General features: G+C 42.5%; 1 protein-coding gene across 4 annotated transcripts in view; it reads right to left on the bottom strand.

The window, feature by feature from the left end:
- Positions 1-18,048, bottom strand: part of ZFR (zinc finger RNA binding protein) — an 81,812-nt gene that overhangs the window by 55,762 nt on the left and 8,002 nt on the right. For 2 of the 4 annotated variants that reach the window (XR_009247543.1, XM_058680222.1), the window contains exons 3-5: positions 5,183-5,206; positions 3,541-3,823; positions 423-567 (exon numbers count right to left, since the gene is read on the bottom strand). Coding sequence is in view for 3 of the 4 variants with exons in the window: in XM_058680222.1 (XP_058536205.1) it covers positions 423-567; positions 3,541-3,823; positions 5,183-5,206 (452 nt within the window). In the remaining variant the exon portion in view is untranslated. The remainder of the gene's footprint in view (positions 1-422; positions 568-3,540; positions 3,824-5,182; positions 5,207-18,048) is intronic. The other 2 variants (XM_058680223.1, XM_004583635.3) reach the window with 1 other exon arrangement.

Genomic DNA, 18,048 nt, shown 5'->3' with positions numbered 1-18,048 from the left:
AATACATCTTTTTTTTTTTTTTAAGTTTTAAAAAAAATAAGAAAAGGAAGGAGGGTGGCAGTAGTAAATGACAGAGTAGGAAGTATCATAAAATTTTTTATATGAAATACATTAAATTTGTTCCTTTTTTATAAATAGCAGTCTTCACTGCACTTCAAAGTATTCTGGGGCTTTCTGGCAAAAATAAGAATCAGCACAGCTTCTTTTGCGTAGCTTATTTCTACAGGAAGGGAACTGTACGCAGCACTTCAGGAAGAAGAGCACAACTACGTCCATGGCCTTCTCCCCACGACTCAAAGGACACAACCAGAAACTGCAACTCAGGATCATAAAATACATGGAGTTAAGGAACTCAAAGTTTTATCTTCATTTAAAAAAAAGTACCCTGAATCACCATTTCAGCAGTTGATAACAAAGCCCACCTGTCTGATAGTAGGTTTCAGCAACAGAAGGTTGAGGCTGGGCAGCGGCAGCTACAGCAGCAGCAGTGGCTGTTGGTTGTTGGTAGTACTGCTTACTATCATAGGCTACAGCAGGAGCTGTGGATCTTACATATGAATAAGAGTCCTAAAGACAAAGAATTAAAGAAAATTTGTTATGAACTTTTTACTATGTAAAGGTTTAACAAAGGAAAGCAAACTCAATCTGTAATTTCACAGCAGACCCAGACATAAAAGAATCAAATGGAGTACTACACGACGGCTCAACTGGCTGATCCTCCACTGGGTCCCGGATCCATGACCTGACTGCTCCACTTCCGATCCAGCTCCCTGCTTATGCCCCTGGAAGGCAGCGGAGGACGGCCAGAGCCTTGGGACCCTCACCCCTGTAGGAGACCTGGGAAAGGCTGCTGGCTCCTGGCTTCCAACTGGCTCAGTACCAGCAATTTCGGTCATTTGGGAAGTGAACCAGTGCGTGGAAAATCTTTGTCTCTTCCTTTCTCTGTACACCTGTCTTTCCAATAAAAATTAATAAATCAAACAAAAACCCCTGGAACAATCATTGAAATACTTTTAAATTCTATTTAAAACTTCATGGCAGGGGTTGGTGGCTTTATGGTACAGTAGGTTAAGCAGCCACCTGTAACACTGGCATCCCACTGTCAACACTGTTTCAAATTCTGGCTGTTCTGTGTCCAATCCAGCTCCCATCCTAATGTGCCTGAGAAAGCAGTGGAGGATCACCCAAAATCTTGGGCTCCTTGCACCCTTATGGGAGACTTGGAGAGTTCCTGGCTCCTGGTTTTGGCGACTCCATTGCAGTCATCTAGAGAATGAACTAAGCGATTTTTCTCTCTCCTTCTCCCACAACTCTTTCAAATAAATAGTTCCTTAAAAAAAAAATAAATAAATAAAAAAAATTCAGGGTAGTTTGCATTTAAGGATGCCACAGTATTAGAAAAGCACACTTGTGTTACTAAACTTTGATCACTCTAGCTTTCGTTTCAGTCTTCAAGATTCAGGAGAGTTAGGTGAATTCTGGCATTGCAAACAGTAAGGACGGATGACAAGGTGCACGGGGACAAAGACTGGAGAAGCAGTCAAGGCTCCAAAATAATGGGTTTCATCAGCCCCATTAAAACAGAACTGAAGATGGTGCTGTGGCCAGATGGCTTAAGCCACCACTTAAAGGGCCAGTATTCCATATTGAAATGCTGGTTTCAATCCCAGTCCCGTTAATGTGCCTGAGAAGGCAGCAGATGCTGACTCTGGTGCTTAGAAGACCTCTGCCATCATGTGGAAGACCAGGATGGCATTCCTGGCTCCAGGTTTTGGCCTGGGTCAAACTGACTGTTGTAGCCAATTGATAAAATCAGTGGATGTAAGATTTCAGTCCCTCCTTCTCTCTCTCTTGTTCTGCCGTTCAAACAAATTTCATTCTGTTGTTGTTGTTTGTTTAAAAGATTTATTTATCCTTATTGGAAAGGGAGATTTACAGAGAGAAAGCTCTAGTTCATCTTCCCTATTGGTTTCATTGGGCAGAACTGAGATGACCAGAGGCCAGGAGTCTCTTCCAGGACTCCCATGCAGATGCAAGGTCCCAAGGATTTGGGCCATCCTCCACTGCTTCCCAGTCCATATGCAAGAAGTGGCACAGCAGGGATATGAACCAGTACCCATTTGGGATCCCGACGCTTGCAAAGAAAGGATTAGCCAATCGAGCCATTGTGCCAGGCCCTCAAACAAATAAATCTTAAAAGAATTTATTATATTGTCTGTTGGCATACTGAAACATAAACACACTGAAAGCAACTGCGGGTTTTTATTATTTTATCAATTTCTACTTCAACGAAATCTTACCATTTTAAAAACGATTAAAAAGGGCCCGGCGCAGTGGCCTAGCGGCTAAAGTCCTCGCCTTGAACGCCCTGGGATCCCATATGGGCACCGGTTCTAATCCCGGAGGCTCCACTTCCCATCCAGCTCCCTGCTTGTGGCCTGGGAAAGCAGTCGAGGACGGCCCAATGCATTGGGACCTTGCACCCGCGTAGGAGACCCGGAGGAGGTTCCAGGTTCCTGGCTTTGGATCGGCACAGCACCGGCCATTGCGGCTCACTTGGGGAGTGAATCATCGGACGGAAGATCTTCCTCTCTGTCTCTCCTCCTCTCTGTATATCTGACTTTGTACTAACTGAATAAAAATAAAATAAAATAAAATAAAATAAAATAAAATAAAATAAAATAAAATAAAATAAAATAAAATAAAATAAAATAAAATAAAAATGATTAAAAAAAATTCCAGAAGGCCCAAATCTTAAACACATATCCTAAACAAACAATGTGTTCAAAAAATCAGGACCAAATTAACATGAATAACTGTTTCAGTAATGTTTTCATCCATAAGATAAACATGGTTTAACTATCCTGTTAGACTGGAAAGTGCTTAGATGGGTAAGAACATGACTGCAGTTGTGGTACACTAAAAAGAAAAAAAATCTTAAGTATTTGTTTTAGCTGAAAAATTCCAAGTACGAGGCACAGTGGGCCAGCAGCTGCCTGTGGCAACATGCTCTACTGCAGCACCAAGTCTGAACTGCTCTGCTTCTAATCCAGCTTCCTGCTAACGTGTCTGGGAGGGCAGCAGAAGACAGGCGAAGTGCAGAAAGACAGACGGGATCACAGGCCTGGCCCAGACAAGTAGCTGCCACTGTAGCCATCAGCGAGTGAACCAGGAGATGGAGGGCAAGATCTCTCACCCTGCCCCAATTCTGTCTTTCAAACAGTTTAATAAGTAACATGCCATAATTTAAAGAACAGGCATCTTTTACGTTTTTTTCTTTCAAAAACCCAAGGTAAAATTTAAAAAATATGGATTCTATATAATACAAGAAATGAACTGGGGAGCAGGCAGGTGAGGCAGGATTAATACAAAAATACAAAGGAATTTAATGTTATGTTTCCAAACTACTTAGGCATATCCATTCACTTTTAGGCATATCCATTCACTTTTCTCTGTCATTAGAAGAATATTTTGGCAGACTCCATTTTGAGAATTCTTGCTTTGGACAATGTATTTGCCCACTGAGACTACTTTTCTTACCTGGTAGTTCTGCGTAGTAGCTGGGGGAGGAGGTGGTGGTGCTTCTTGTTGCCTCTGGGTGTACCCATAGTCAGTTGCTGTGTGTGCAGTGGGGTAGCCTCCATAGGCAGCAGCTGTGGCAGCAGCTGCAACAGCTACTGGAGCAGGCCTGGCAACTGCAACTGTAGCGGCTGCTGGTGCATAGGCAGCAGTAACTGTGTGAGCAGCTACTGGAGCCTGATGGACAGTGTAGCTAGCAACTGTAGTTGGATGAGAATAGGCTACACCCGAAGCCGGTTGTTGGCTATATTGTAAAGTAGAAGAATAAATACAACAATTTAGTTTTAAAATCTAAGAGCTTAATAAAAATAAACTTAATAAAAATCACGCTTTCAAATCATTTATTCAAGGGCTACCAAAGGCCACGTATTTGAACTCAAATCTCTTACTGCATACAGTATTTGTTCCTATTATTTAATTTTAATCCCTCAATCTCAATAAATTATATATTCCACAAATATTGCTTCAGATCATACATCATGTTGCATAGCAAGAATGACAAACTGGGTAAGAAACACTACTAGGAAGAAAAAAAATTATCAATAGGAATTTTTAAAAGTATTCATTATATGTAATAGTCTATAAATGAATAAAATATTATAACTGGCCAACTTATGAAACACTTCCGATGTTCCAGAGCAGTGGTTCTCAACTAGGGGAGATTCTGCCCACCAGGGAACATCTGGCTGTGTCCAAGATGCTGATGACCATACAGCAGAGGAGTCAGAGTTGCTATGTTGCTATAGCAACACATGGGAAGAGTCCAGGGATGCTATTACACATTGTAAAATGCCAGGACAACTCCCAACAACCAAGAATTACCAAATGTATACCAACAGTGCTGTGGTTGAAAAGTCCTACTCTAGAGTACAAAATCTACAATGGAATCTACTATTTTAGGTAAAATTTCCAGTTTGGGGGCAACATTTCATTAAATAATTTTATTTTCCTCTTAAAAATATAACAGCACATATTGTAAAGAAATCTAAGTCAAAAAATTGCAACCATAAACATTTTAGCCTTAACAAGCAAATTCCACAAACCGTTATCAAATGAATTTCCTACTAAAGCTCTTAAGAGGTTTTTTTGGAACTTCTAAATTGAGGGCATAAGTAACATAAAACCAAAGGCCCACAGATGATATTGTGGGGTTCTGAAAATATATTTATTGTTGAAGTTTCTTAATTATATACTCAAAATTTCACTTGTTAAGGCTGTTTTATCTAGGCAAATTTGCCCACCAAAACAAGGAAAGTTACTTAGCTGGTGGCCTTCAGCTGATTAAATGTTTTAATATAAAATAGCAATTAAGAATAGCTAATGAAAAATAAATTTAAAAACTGGTAAGCTGAAGTGGTACTAAGAAACTAGAGCACCTGACCTGTGGAGTTAAAATACAGAATATTCTGTACTTGAGTACAGTGTAGAAATAAAACATGGGACATCATATTTTAACTGTATTTCAGAAAACACTATCCACTAGAATATGAACATAATCAATTAAAAGCTTATGGATATGCATTTCATTTCAGATGAAAAGCGGAGGATCTTAGGAAATCAGTCTAGAGAAGGTGATAGCTGCCTTCTACAAGAAGACACTTACGCCATGCTGCTCCAGAGAACAGAACTAGAACCAATAGATGCAAGTTACAGGGTGGCAGATTTCAGTCCAATATGAAAAAGAAAACAAAAAAACAAAGAAAAAAACAAAAGCCTTAGAATGGAGTCCAAAGAAACTTTTATAATTTCTATTTGGTTGAGGATGCCATACTTTGATATAAAACCATCTAGCATTTTCTACACAGATGCTAATCATAAGATAGGAAAAAGGAAGTTTACATTTTAATAGTGGAAAACTGACTTGGGATTGACCTTTTTATGGACAATTTCGTATCTTTTGGCAAAAGTGGCAATAACATTTATACTTCTTCAAACTGAGAAAAAGCATTCTATTCAAAATATAAATACATCAGATCTGTGAAACTTGATTTAACTTTTACAAACAGGGTAGGATTTCACATATTCAGACTGTACTATTTAGGAGGAATTTTGGCTATGTAAAAATTCAACCATGAATTCACATACAATAGTTTCCTACTATCACATGGGCAATTGGTTTTGGGACTTCATGGAAACCAAAACCCATAGACACTCAAGACTCTTCTATAAGGTGGTGTACAGACAGGCATTTGACCTAGTGGTTAAGACACTAGTTAGGATGCCTACATCCCATATGGGAGAGCCTGGGCCCAACACCAGGCCCAGCCCCTCATTTCAGCTTCCTGCTAATGCATGGATTGGGAGGCAGCAGGTGATGGCTCAATGGCTAGGTACCTAACACTTAGGTGCAAGAGCTGGACTGAGTTTTTCAGTATCTGGCTTGAGCCCAGCCACCATGTGGACATCTGGGAAGTTTAAATTAGTGGATGTGAGCACTGTGGCTCTTGAATAAATAAACTTACATATGCTTTAAATGTTATACTTGCATGTATCCTATGCATATCCTGTATAGTTTAAAATTAATACTTATAATATTAAGAGAATGCAAATGTTTATTAAACAGTTATTATGCTACAATGTTTAGGAAATCAGCACATGGGCAATTAAAACTAATGATATATTGATGTATTTTCATGAAAGGCAGAGACACATGTTCCCATCTGCTGGTTTACTTGCTGAACACCCAGGATGGACGAACCCAGGAGCAGGAAACCCAATTCTGGTACCTCATGATGTCAGGAGCCCAATCCCTTGGGCCATAGCTACTACTCCCAAGGTCCACAATAGCCGGTAGCCAACTAGACTCAAGACCTAGGCATTGGGCCTGGTGTGGTAGTGCAGTGATTAAAATCCTTGCCTTGCACATGTTAGGATCCCATACAGGCACCAGTTCTATCCCGGCTGCTGTACTTTCCATCCATCTCCCTGCCTGTGGCCTGGGAAAGCAGTCAAGAATGGTCCAAGGCCTTGGGACCCTGCACCCACATGGGAGACCTGAAAGAAGCTCCTGGCTCCTGGTTTCGGATTGGCTCAGCTCAGCTCCGGTCATTATGGACACTTGAGGAGTGAACCAGTGGACAGAAAATCTTTTTGTCTGTATCTCCTTCTCTCCTTATACATCTATCTGCCTTTTAAATAAAAATAAATCAATCTTAAAAAAAAAAAAGAGTTGCAGACTGGGCCAGTGTTTGCCCACACTGGGCTGCTGGTTCAAGTCCAGCTATTCTGCTCTTAATCCAGCTCTTCACTAAGCAGCAAAGGTTAGCTCAGGTACCTGGACACCCAGTTACTCACACAAGAGGCTTGCCTCATCCTGACGACCCAGCCGTGGTGTTTGTGGCCATTTGGGGAGTGAATCAGCAGATGAAAGATCTTTTTTGCTGTCTCCCACTTTCTCTACCTTTAGAATAAATAAATCTTTTCTAAAAGGCCCAGCACTGGGCCCAGCAGCATGGCCTAGCGGCTAAAGTCCTCGCCTTGAACGCCCCAGGATCCCATATGGACGCCGGTTCTAATCCCGGTAGTTCCACTTACCATCCAGCTCCCTGCTTGTGGCCTGGGAAAGCAGCAGAGGACGGCCCAATGCATTGGGGCCCTGCACCGCGTAGGAGACCCGGAAGAGGTTCCAGGTTCCCGGCTTTGGATCAGGGCGCACCGGCCCGTTGTGGCTCACTTGGGGAGTGAAACATCGGATGGAAGATCTTCCTCTCTGTCTCTCCTCCTCTCTGTATATCCGGCTTTCTAATAATAATAAAATCTTTAAAAAAAAAAAAAAGGCCCAGCGCTGTGACTCAGTGGTTAAATCCTCGCCCTGCACATACCAGGATCCCGTCTGTTGCCTGCAAGAGCAGTCAAGGACAGCCCAAGGTCTTGGGACCCTGCACCAACATGAGAGACCTGGAAGAAGCTCCTGGCTCCTGGCTTTGGATCAGCTCAGCTCTAGCTACTGTGGCCAACTGGACTGTGAAACAGTAGATGGAAGATCTTTCTCTCTGTACTCCCTCCTCTGTAAATCTGCCTTTTCAACAAAAATGAATAAATCTTAAAAAAAAAAAAAAAACAAAACTAGAAGTTGGTATTAAACCCATATACAACACATGAAGACATAGGCATCATAACTGAAAAATTACCTGATAGGTCAAATGCCTACCTTCAGATGCAACTAAAACAATCTTTTTTCAATCTGTAATTAAGATGAGTAATCAACAACTGTGGAACTCACAGATACAGAAGGCAAATTGTATTTTGTTCATCCCATTATCCCTTATCCAGATTGTATCCTATAGGACAGGAGCAAGTGAAAAGAGCAGCAATTGCAAGTCAACTAAGTGGATAATTTTATCTACCTTTGATCTCACCTTAAAGCCCATGTGAATTAGGAAGTAATAACCCCACATGCTCTAGGTGTAATTAATAAATAGTATTTTATTCTATTTATTCCAGCTTGAATAATTAAACATACAGCCACCTTTCCAAGGAATCATATTAAAACATCTACTCCATGGAATACTACTCAGCTATTAAAAAAAAAACAAAATGCAGTTCTTTGTGGCCAAATGGGCCAAACTGGAAACCATAATGCTAACGGAAATGAGCCAATCCCAAAAGGTTAAATACCACATGTTTGCCTTAATTTAAGATGATATGATGCTATGTATAACATATTATGTTATGTATGTTATATGTTGTGTACAAACTAAAATTGAAATGTCAATGAGGTGGTCACAGGATGTGGTTAAGAACTCGCATTTATTTTTAACATATTGGTTACTCATTACTATGTCAATTAATTCCATAATGATGTAAATTTTTGCTGAGGGTATGTTGGAGCTTTTAATTGATCGGGATGATACTCTGCTGGCTCTGTCTTCAAACCAGAGAGGGTCTACCTAAGAAGCCGTTGAACTTGACTGGACAATAAGATGCTGGACTCTATGTTTGGTATATGCTTGCAATGAGGGAATCTCAACTGAACTTGAACTGTGGTTATGCAACAAGGTGGAGGAATCCACCATGGGGGGAGGGTTGGGGAGAATCCCAGTACCTATGAAACTGTGTCACATAATACAATGTAATTAATGAATAAATTTTAAAAAAAGATGTTAGGATATGTTGCAATTACTTTATACGCCATTTCTATAATTTCACTCCTATACACAAGGAATGGAACCAAGGTAATCCACCAAAAGCATCAGAAAGAGCAACACATTTTTAGATTGTACTGAACCAAGGGCAAGTATTCAGAACAAAAATTCATCACGCTGGGGCATGTTGGGTGCAGTCGTGAAGTCACTGCTGGGACAACACCTGCAGCCCATATCAGAATGTTGAAGTCTCGGGTCCACTTTGGATTCCAGCTTCCTGAATACACATACCCTTGGAGAGCAACAAATGAGAGGTTAAGCATCTGGCTACCAGCAACCAGATGGTGCTCCAGCTTCTGGCTTCAGCCTGGCCCAATGCTGGAGACCATGGGTATTTGAAGGAATCCAACTATGGATAGAAGATGTCTGACTGGCTGTACTTCTCTTTCCCTCTTTTTCTGCTGCCCAAACAAGTCAATGCAAGTAACTACAGGGGAAAAAAAAAACTTACTTGAAAAAGGTAAATTTGCTTAGGACTTAGCCAGTGGGTATTTACATCAAATTTGTGTGCGCCAATCTGATTATCTACATCACGTAAATGTAATTTTTCTAAGAATATTTTGAAATAGAAAGATACCTTTCTAAATGGGTGTAGGGACAGGAAATTTTCTTTTGAACTTATTTTCATCTTATTTAAAGAACAGAGACAGACTGAAATCTTCCATCTGTTATTTCACTCCCCAAATGCCCACAACAGCCAGGACTGAGCCAGGCTGATTCAGCAGCTCCACTCAATCCAGGTTTTCCACGCGGTGGCAGAGGCTCTATCGCCCCACTGGAGGCTGAACCAACAGGAAGTCAGGCTGGGGAACGCAGCTGGGACTTGAACTTCGCACCCTAATCTGACAAGTAGGCATCCAAAACAGTGGCTTAACCAGTGAGCCAAACACCTCCCACTTACATTTATTTCTAAAGTCAGACTGAATTAAATTCATATTTAAGCAAAAGGGGCCTTAAGTTAAAATTGCTAAATTCAATATTTTGGAATATAAAAACAAGAAGGAAGGAGTTATTTTCCCACATAAAACATAAAGCTTAACTTTGAATAAAACAGAAAATAAATAAAAACCCAAGACTTGTGGCTGGCATGGTGGTTCACTCTGCTAATCCTTCACCCGCAAGTGCCAGCATCCCATTTTGGTGCCAGTTTGTGTCCTGGAAAAGCAGTAGAGGATGGTCTGGATCCTTAGGCCCCGACACCCATTTGGGAAACCTGGAGGAGGCTCCTGGGTCTGGATCAGCTCAACCCTGGCCATTGCAACCAATGGAAAGGGAACCGCAAATGAAGATCTTTCTCTCTCTCTCTCTGCTTCTCTCTGTAAACCTGCACTCACAATAAAAATAAATAAATCTTAAACAAACAAAAGTCAAGACTTGTGCTTAAAAGCTGTGCATTTACCAAGCATCCCATGGAGTAGCCACTTCTATTTGTAATATCCTTTGTGATATACAGAACTTAACCAGATTCAGTCAGTTCTTCTAAACAAATTTTACTTTCATTTTATCAGACAGAAGCAGTGCAGCAGCAAGGAGATCATTCCCCAGCGGTCACAGCAGACAGGGCTGGGACAGGCAGAAGCCAGAAGCTTGGAGCTACTCTTCACTTCCAACATGGGTACCGGGAACGCAAACACCTTGCTTGTTATTGGCTGCCTCCACAGGTATCATGAATTAGCAAGAACTGGATAGAAAGCACAGGAACTGGGACCCGAACTGCAAACACTACAATATGGAATACGAGCATTTTTTTTAAAAGATTTATTTATTTTATTACGAAGTCGATATACAGACAGGAGGAGAGACAGAGAGGAAGATCTTCCATCTGATGATTCACTCCCCAAGTGAGCGCAACGGCCGGTGCACACCGATCCGAAGCCAGGAACCAGGAACCTCTTTCGGGCCTCCCACCCGGGTGCAGGGTCCCAAAGTCTTGGGCCGTCCTCAACTGCTTTCCCAGGCCACAAGCAGGGAGCTGGATGGGAAGTGGAGCTGCCGGGATTAGAACCGGCGCCCATATGGGATCTCGGGGTGTTCAAGGCGAGGACTTGAGCCACTAGGCCACACCGCCAGGCCCGGAATACAAGCATTTTAAGTGGCAACTTAACAGTTCGCTGCACACCTGCCCCCGGTTCAGTCAGTTTTAAACTGTGACAAACTAAATTAATGAATAAAAACAAAAAATATATGAGGGCAAGTTTCTGCCAGAGTTGTTAAAATGCCTACAGTCTACACTGGAGTACCATGGTTACAGTCCTAACTCCCATTCCAATTTGAGCATCCTACTGAAGTGCACACCACTCACACCCCCATGCAGGCCTAGTGCTTGGGTCCCTAAAATCTCTGTCACAGTAAAAACATCTTCATCTCTTTAAAGTAAAAGCAAACAACAAAAAAACCTGTTATGTGTAACAAAGGAAATACTTCAAGAGTCAGGCATAAAGCAGGTTTCTGGGGGTGCGGGGGAGGCAGACAAATGTTTACTTGTTTTGGGAAGTAAAAACATCCTTTATATCACCTGTACAGTTACTTATCAAGTCCTTACCTGTTAACAGAGTTCACAACTAATCACACTGCTTTTTTCTCAAGAAGAACTGATTAGGGCAAGCACAATGGCTCAACAAGCTAACCTTCCATGTAAAAGTGTTACCATCCCATTAGGGCACAGGTTCTAGTACCAACTGCTCCACTTCTTCTTTAAAAAAAATATCTATTTTTAGTTGAAAGGCAGATTCACAGAGAAGAAGAAATAGAGGAAGATCTTCCATCTGCTGGTTTATTCCTCAAGTGGCCAGCCGCAAGGCTGGAGTCAAAGCAATCCAAAACCGGGAGCCAGGATTTTTTTTAAAAAGATTTATTTATTTTTATTACAAAGTCAGATTTACAGTGAGAAGGAGAGAGAGAGAGAGGAAGATCTGTCCGTTGATTCAATCCCCAAATGGATGCAATGGCAGGAGCTGAGCAGATCCGAAGCCAGGATCCCCAAGCCTCCTCCCGGTCTCCCATGTGGGTACAGGGTCCCAAGGCTTCAGGCCATCCTCGACTGCTTTCCCAGGCCACAGGCAGGGAGCTGGATGGGAAGTGAGGCTGCCGGGATCAGAACCTGTGCCCATATGGGATCCTGGTGCGTGAAAGGTGAGGACTTTAGCAGCTAGGCTGCCGTGCTCAGCCCAAGAGCCAGGATCCTTCCTGGCCTCCCACATGAGTACCTCTCACACAATGACCACTCCAGTAACACTCCCAGGACACTTTCTCCCTCCAAGTGCCCACAGAGGTCATCAGCTCATCTCTGTCCTGCCACTAAGAAGTTTGACAACAAGAATCTGCAGAAACCACGCCTCTACACTCCTCTTACCCTTCTTCTCCTCCCTAACCTCCTCCCTCCCTCCTGAGGCCCACAAAGGCTTGCTTGTAGTCCACATTCCTGCATCCTGGCAGTAAACATTAAAAAGTAATGGCTTTGTTCTATGAAATAAATTTTTAAAAGAAAAAAAAATAAAAGACACATATGAAAATCCCAGTTAACATCATTCTCAATGGCAAAATAAGTGTTTCTTTTAAGATCACTGATGTTTCAGGCAGAGAAATTAGGCAGGAGAAAAAAAAAAAAAACGAAAGGCATCCTGAATGTAAAGGAAGATTCAAAATGATTCGCAACTGACACGACCTTTAAAGTAGAAAGCTCAAGATTCTACACACTGTGAGAAGAAATGTGTTAGCACCAAGTCACATCAGTGCACTTCTTGTTTTTTAAAGTTGAGCTCCCACTGCCGACTCACTCTCCAACCACCTGCAACAGACAGGACAGAGCAGGGCCAGAGCCCGTACTCAGGAACTCACGCTGGGTCTCGCATGTAGGTACCAGAGAAGCAACCTATTTAATCCATTTTCTACAGCCACCATAGGTCCAACACTGGTAAGGAAGCTGGATTAGGAGTTGAAGCAGGAAATTTAAACCCAGGCACTCCAATATGATATACAGACATCTTAATCACCAGGCCAAATGTTTGACCTCACCAGTGTATGTCTTTTTTAAAGATCTTTTTATTTATTTGACAGTCACAGTTACACAGAGATGGGGGAAGGGGTGATATACCGGAGGGAAGAAAGAACAGAGATTTTTCCATCTGCTCGTTGACTCTCCAAATGGCCACAATGGATGGAGCAAGTCACAAATCGGGAGCCTCTTCCAGAACTCGCACATGTGGCAGAAGCCCAAGCACTTGGGACACCCTCTGCTGCTTTTCCAGGCAACTTAGCAGAGAGCTGGATTGGAAGTGCAGTAGCCTGGTCTCAAACTGGTGCTCACATGGGATGTCAGCATCACAGATAGGGCTTTACTCTCATTACTGCATTTCTATACACTATCAATGAAAACTACAAGAAAATTGAGAATAACTCCATTAATAGCATCAAAGAGAGTACAATATTCAGGAATTAAAAATAACCAAGCGGCCCGGTGCGATAGTGTAGCAGTTAAAGTCCTCGCCTTGAACGCACCCCGGGATCCCATATGGGCGCCGGTTCTAATCCTGGCAGCTCCACTTCCCATCCAGCTCCCTGCTTGTGGTCTAGGAAAGCAGTCGAGGACGGCCCAGAGTTTTGGGACCCTGCACCCACGTGGGAGACCTGGAGGAGGCTCAGGGATCCTGGCTTCAGATCTGCTCAGCTCCAACCGTTGCAGCCGCTTGGGGAGTGAACCATTGAACGGAAGATCTTCCTCTCTCTCCTCCTCTCTGTATATCTGCCTTTTCAATAAAAATAAATAAATCTTTAAAAAAATTAACCAAAAATATGAAAGGCTTATACATCAAAAACTACAAAATTTTGCTGAAAGATACAAAGATACACAATAGGAGATATCCCATATTCATGAGTTGTAAGGCCTACTGCTGAGATGTCAATACTACACAAGATAAATACTTTTTTTTTAAAAAGTTTCTCCCAGATGCAGGACAGACTGGACCAGTCTGCTGCACATACCAGCAGGAGCAGGTACTAAGGCTAAGGGCAGACTAGGTGGGGGTTACTGGGGGTTGCTCTGATAAGGTTCCCGCTGGTGTGCATGAAGGCTGAGTGCGTGGTGGGCAGTGTTAGGCTGGGCTGCAGCATCCACTGGTTTGTATGAAATGGGGGTGGGAACAGAACTAGCCGGGTGACTGTAACCACCAGTGTGTGTAGGCTGATGCGGGTGAAAGACTGAACCAGACCCCGTACTGTCTGGCACACACGGGAGTCAGGTCTGGGGTCACCTCTGGTGAGGTTTTTCGGGCAACCCCCACCCCACAACTGTATCATTGGACTCAGAACCCCAACCATGATGAAAATCACATGATCTGTGGCCTCACTGTGGAGTATATGTGTCAGAACTGGGTCTCTTTGGTTGCTGAGGTCTGTGCAGTGGCATTCCCAGACGCTCATGGGAGACATGACAACCAGTCCACTGAGGCCTGTAGAGGACATATTGTACCATGGAGGCAAAACAAATTGGACAGCTCTCCCGGATAACCTTTGACAGTGCGTATCTGGGCGAATGGAGACTCTAAAGTGGACTGTGTCAGCCAATGGACCATGGAACGATTTCCTCAATCTGGGAGCACAGAATGATTTCTTCAACCTGGGCTGTTGTGCCCATGTAGGGAGTGAACCAGCAGATAGGAGATCTCTTTGTGTTTAATCCCTGTAACTTTGCCTTTCAAATAAACCAACCGTGCAAAAATGAAGCAGAAAAATCCTTCCTACAATTTTTATGGAATATTAAGGGATCTCACGTAACCAAAACGACCTTTAAAAAGTAACTGAACTGGATGCCTCAAACTTTTCAAGTTCAAATTACAGCAAGCAAAGCAGTGTGGTGCTGGCAGTTACAAACCAATGAAACTGAAAGAGGAGCCAGAAATAAAATCCTTGACTATACAAGCAGGTTATTTCTCAAAAGCGCACCATGACAACTGAATGCTTTAGGGAGTTTTCTCAACAAATGGTGTTGGAAAAAGACCAGATAGCCACACACATAAAAATCAACTTAACTGGATCAAAGAGCATAGTCAGAGCATAATTAAGTACTGAAACGAAGAGCAAATACAAGCATCATATGGGATTTATAGCCACAATGTATAAAGAATTCCTACAACTCAACAACAACCCAATTAAAAGTTAGACAAAAGAGCCAAATGTTATGGCGCAGCAACTGTGACAACAGCATCCATATGTGAGCTAATTCATGTTCCGGATTCCCTATTTCCAATTTCTATTCCTGCTAATGGTGTGGTAAAGCAGCCCAAGTGACCCAAGTGGTGGGCCCCCTGCCATCCACATGGAGATATGTGAAGCTCTTGGCTCCAGGCTCCAGAGTGGCTGAGTTTTGGCTGTTGAGGCCATCTGGGGAGTTAACCACCAGATGAAGAGCCATCAATCGATGTCTCTCTCGTACTCTTTCAAAAATAAAACATTTTTTTAAAAATTGAGCAAACGACTTCAACAGGTATTTCTCCAAAGATGATATATAAATGGCTAAAGAGATGTATGCATACAAAAAGACTCTTAATTAATCAGAGAAACAAATCAAACCTACAATGAGCAGCCGGCATTGTGGCACAGTAGGTTAAGCCACCCACGGCTCCATTTCTGATCTAGCTCCCTGATAATATGCCTGGGAGAGCAACCCAAGTTCTTGGAGGCCCCAGATGAAGCTCCTGGCTTCAGTCTGATCCAGCACCAGCCATTGTGACATTTGGGGCATGAATCAGCAGTGGAAAGATCTGTCTCCTCTTTAACTCTGTCTTTCAAATGATTTTAACAAAAGACAATGAGGTATCATTGCATATTCATCAGAATGGCTACTGTATTTAAAAAATAAGTGATCAGGGTCTAGCAGCTAAAGTCCTCACCTTTCACGCACCAGGATCCCATATGGGCACTGGTTCTAATCCCGGATGCCCCACTTGCCACCCAGCTTCCTGCCTGTGGCCTAGGAAAGCAGTTGAGGATGATCCAAAGCATTGGGACCCTGCATCCACGTGGGAGACCTAGAAGAGGCTCCTGGCTTCAGATCAGCGCAGCACCAGCCAGTGCAGTCACTTGGAGACTGAATCATCAGACAGATCTTCCTCTCTGTCTCTCCTCCTCTCTGTATATCTGCCTTTCCAATAAAAATAAATAAAATCTTAAAAAAAAATAAGTGATCATTCACTCCAACAGCACATATGCTAAAAATGGCATGTTTCCCGCACAAGGATAACAACATAATTCAGGCAGAGTTTTGAATTTTTGACATAGTCGGCAACCTCAGTAAAGTTAGATGGGATATTTTGTTTTAAATAAACTTGGTAGCCAGGCCCAGCATGAAAGCCTAGTGGCTAAATCCTCGCCTTGCATCTGCAGAGATCCCATATGGAAACCGCTTCATGTCCTGGCTGCTTCCACTTCCCATCCAGCTCCCTGCTTGTGGCCTGGGAAAGCAATAGAGGACGGCCCAAAGCCTTGGGATCCTGCACCTGTGTGGGAGACTTTCCAACAAAAACAAATATATCCTTAAAAAAAATCAAACAGTATCAAACACACTGATTTCTTCACTAAAAGACAAGAATATTCACTGTTTAGATAGAAATACAGGATTAGAAGACAACATTGTAGCTCAGTGGGTTAAACTATGGCCCAAGATGCTTGCATTTCTTTTCTGAGTGTCATTTTGAATTCTGGCTACTCCACACCTGAGCCACCCCCCAGTCTACAAAGCAGCATTTGCCAGCTAAGTACTCTGGCCCCTGTCCCCCAACTCAGGAGACCTGGATGGAGTTCATGGGCCTTGGCTTCAGGCATGGTCCAGCCTCGGACACTGCCATCATCTGAGTAGTGAACTGACAGATGGAAGCGATCTCTCAATCTTCTCCTCTTTCAAATAAATAAGTAAACAAATAAATACATACTAAAGGAAAAATTTGAAAAGAACTAAAAATGACCTTCCACCAATTCATTTTCTATTATCAAGTTTTCCTAAAAATTTACTAGTATATTCAAAAGTGTTTGTATTTTATATGAGATTACGGATCTCTAAATATAAAGTCCTCACTATGGAACCCGAGACAGACAGAAGAGGATAGCCAGTGTTTGGACCACTGCATTCCCATGGGAGACCAGATGAAAACGCCTAGCTTCAGCCTGTTGCAGCCATTTGGGGACCAAACCAGCAAATCAAGAACCTTTCTCTCTCCCTCTGTAACTCTGTCTTTCAAATAAATCCTCAAAAAATATACCAAAGGCCATATTAAATGTGCCGGTGACTGCTCCAAAAACTTTATACATAATACTGAAAGGGGGTACTGAGTGCTGGCTCAGGTTTTTGCTACTCCATTTCCAATCCAGCTTCATGCTAACGCACCCTGGATAATGGTGCCAAGTGTCTGGTCGCTGTCTACCTAAGTGGGAGATCCAGATGGCATTCTGAGCTCCCAGCTCTGGCCTAGGACATATGGACTGGCTGTTACAGACATCTGGAGAATGAACTACTGTGTAAAAGCTCTCTCAAGGAAATGAAAACTACATATATTGAGAAAAGAACAAATAACACTGAGTCCTCAAAATAAAACAAGAATGTAGGACCCCTGGGATGCTGATATTCTTTTTTCGAAATCTGAGTGCAGGTAATGTAGATGTTCTCAGTCTATGACATTTCATCAAGACATCCTCTGTACACAAATCACAGTTCAATAAAAATGTTTAAAATCAATCTCATGAAAAGATATTATCATCAATTCATAGGTGGGGGAATGAGTGCCAGAAGCATCTGCCCAAAGTCACACGGCAAGCAGAAAGAAGCAAATTCAGTCAGCTCAGGAGGCTGACTTTACAGCCTACTCAGTCTCAAACACTACCACACAATTTACATTCCTGTCTTGGCTCAACACATATTCTTTGTCTAAAATCACCTCTAAAAATTTTTTGTGTGTTTTTAAGATTTCTTTAATTTTACTGGAAAGGCAGATTTACTGGAAAGATCTTCCGTCCGCTAATTCACTGCCCAAGTGGCAGCAACAGCCAGAGCTGAGCCGATCCAAAGCCAGAACCAGTAGCTTCTTTCAGGTCTCTCATGTAGGTGCAGGGTCCCAAGGTTCTGAGCTGTCCTCCACTGCCCTCCCAGGCCACAAGCAGGGAGCTGGACAGGAAGTAGAGCAGCAGGGACACAAACTAGCGCCTATATGGGATCCCAGCGTGTGCAAGATGAGGATTTTGCCACTGAGCCATTGCACCAGGCCCATGAAACCTTTCTTTAAAAAATTATTTTCACATTATTTGTAAAGCAGAAACAAGAGAACTTTCATCTACTGAT

The sequence above is a fragment of the Ochotona princeps genome, chromosome 23, assembly GCF_030435755.1.
Source record: "Ochotona princeps isolate mOchPri1 chromosome 23, mOchPri1.hap1, whole genome shotgun sequence".
Classification (NCBI taxonomy): domain Eukaryota; kingdom Metazoa; phylum Chordata; class Mammalia; order Lagomorpha; family Ochotonidae; genus Ochotona; species Ochotona princeps.
This window is presented reverse-complemented; position numbering and strand designations above follow the sequence as displayed.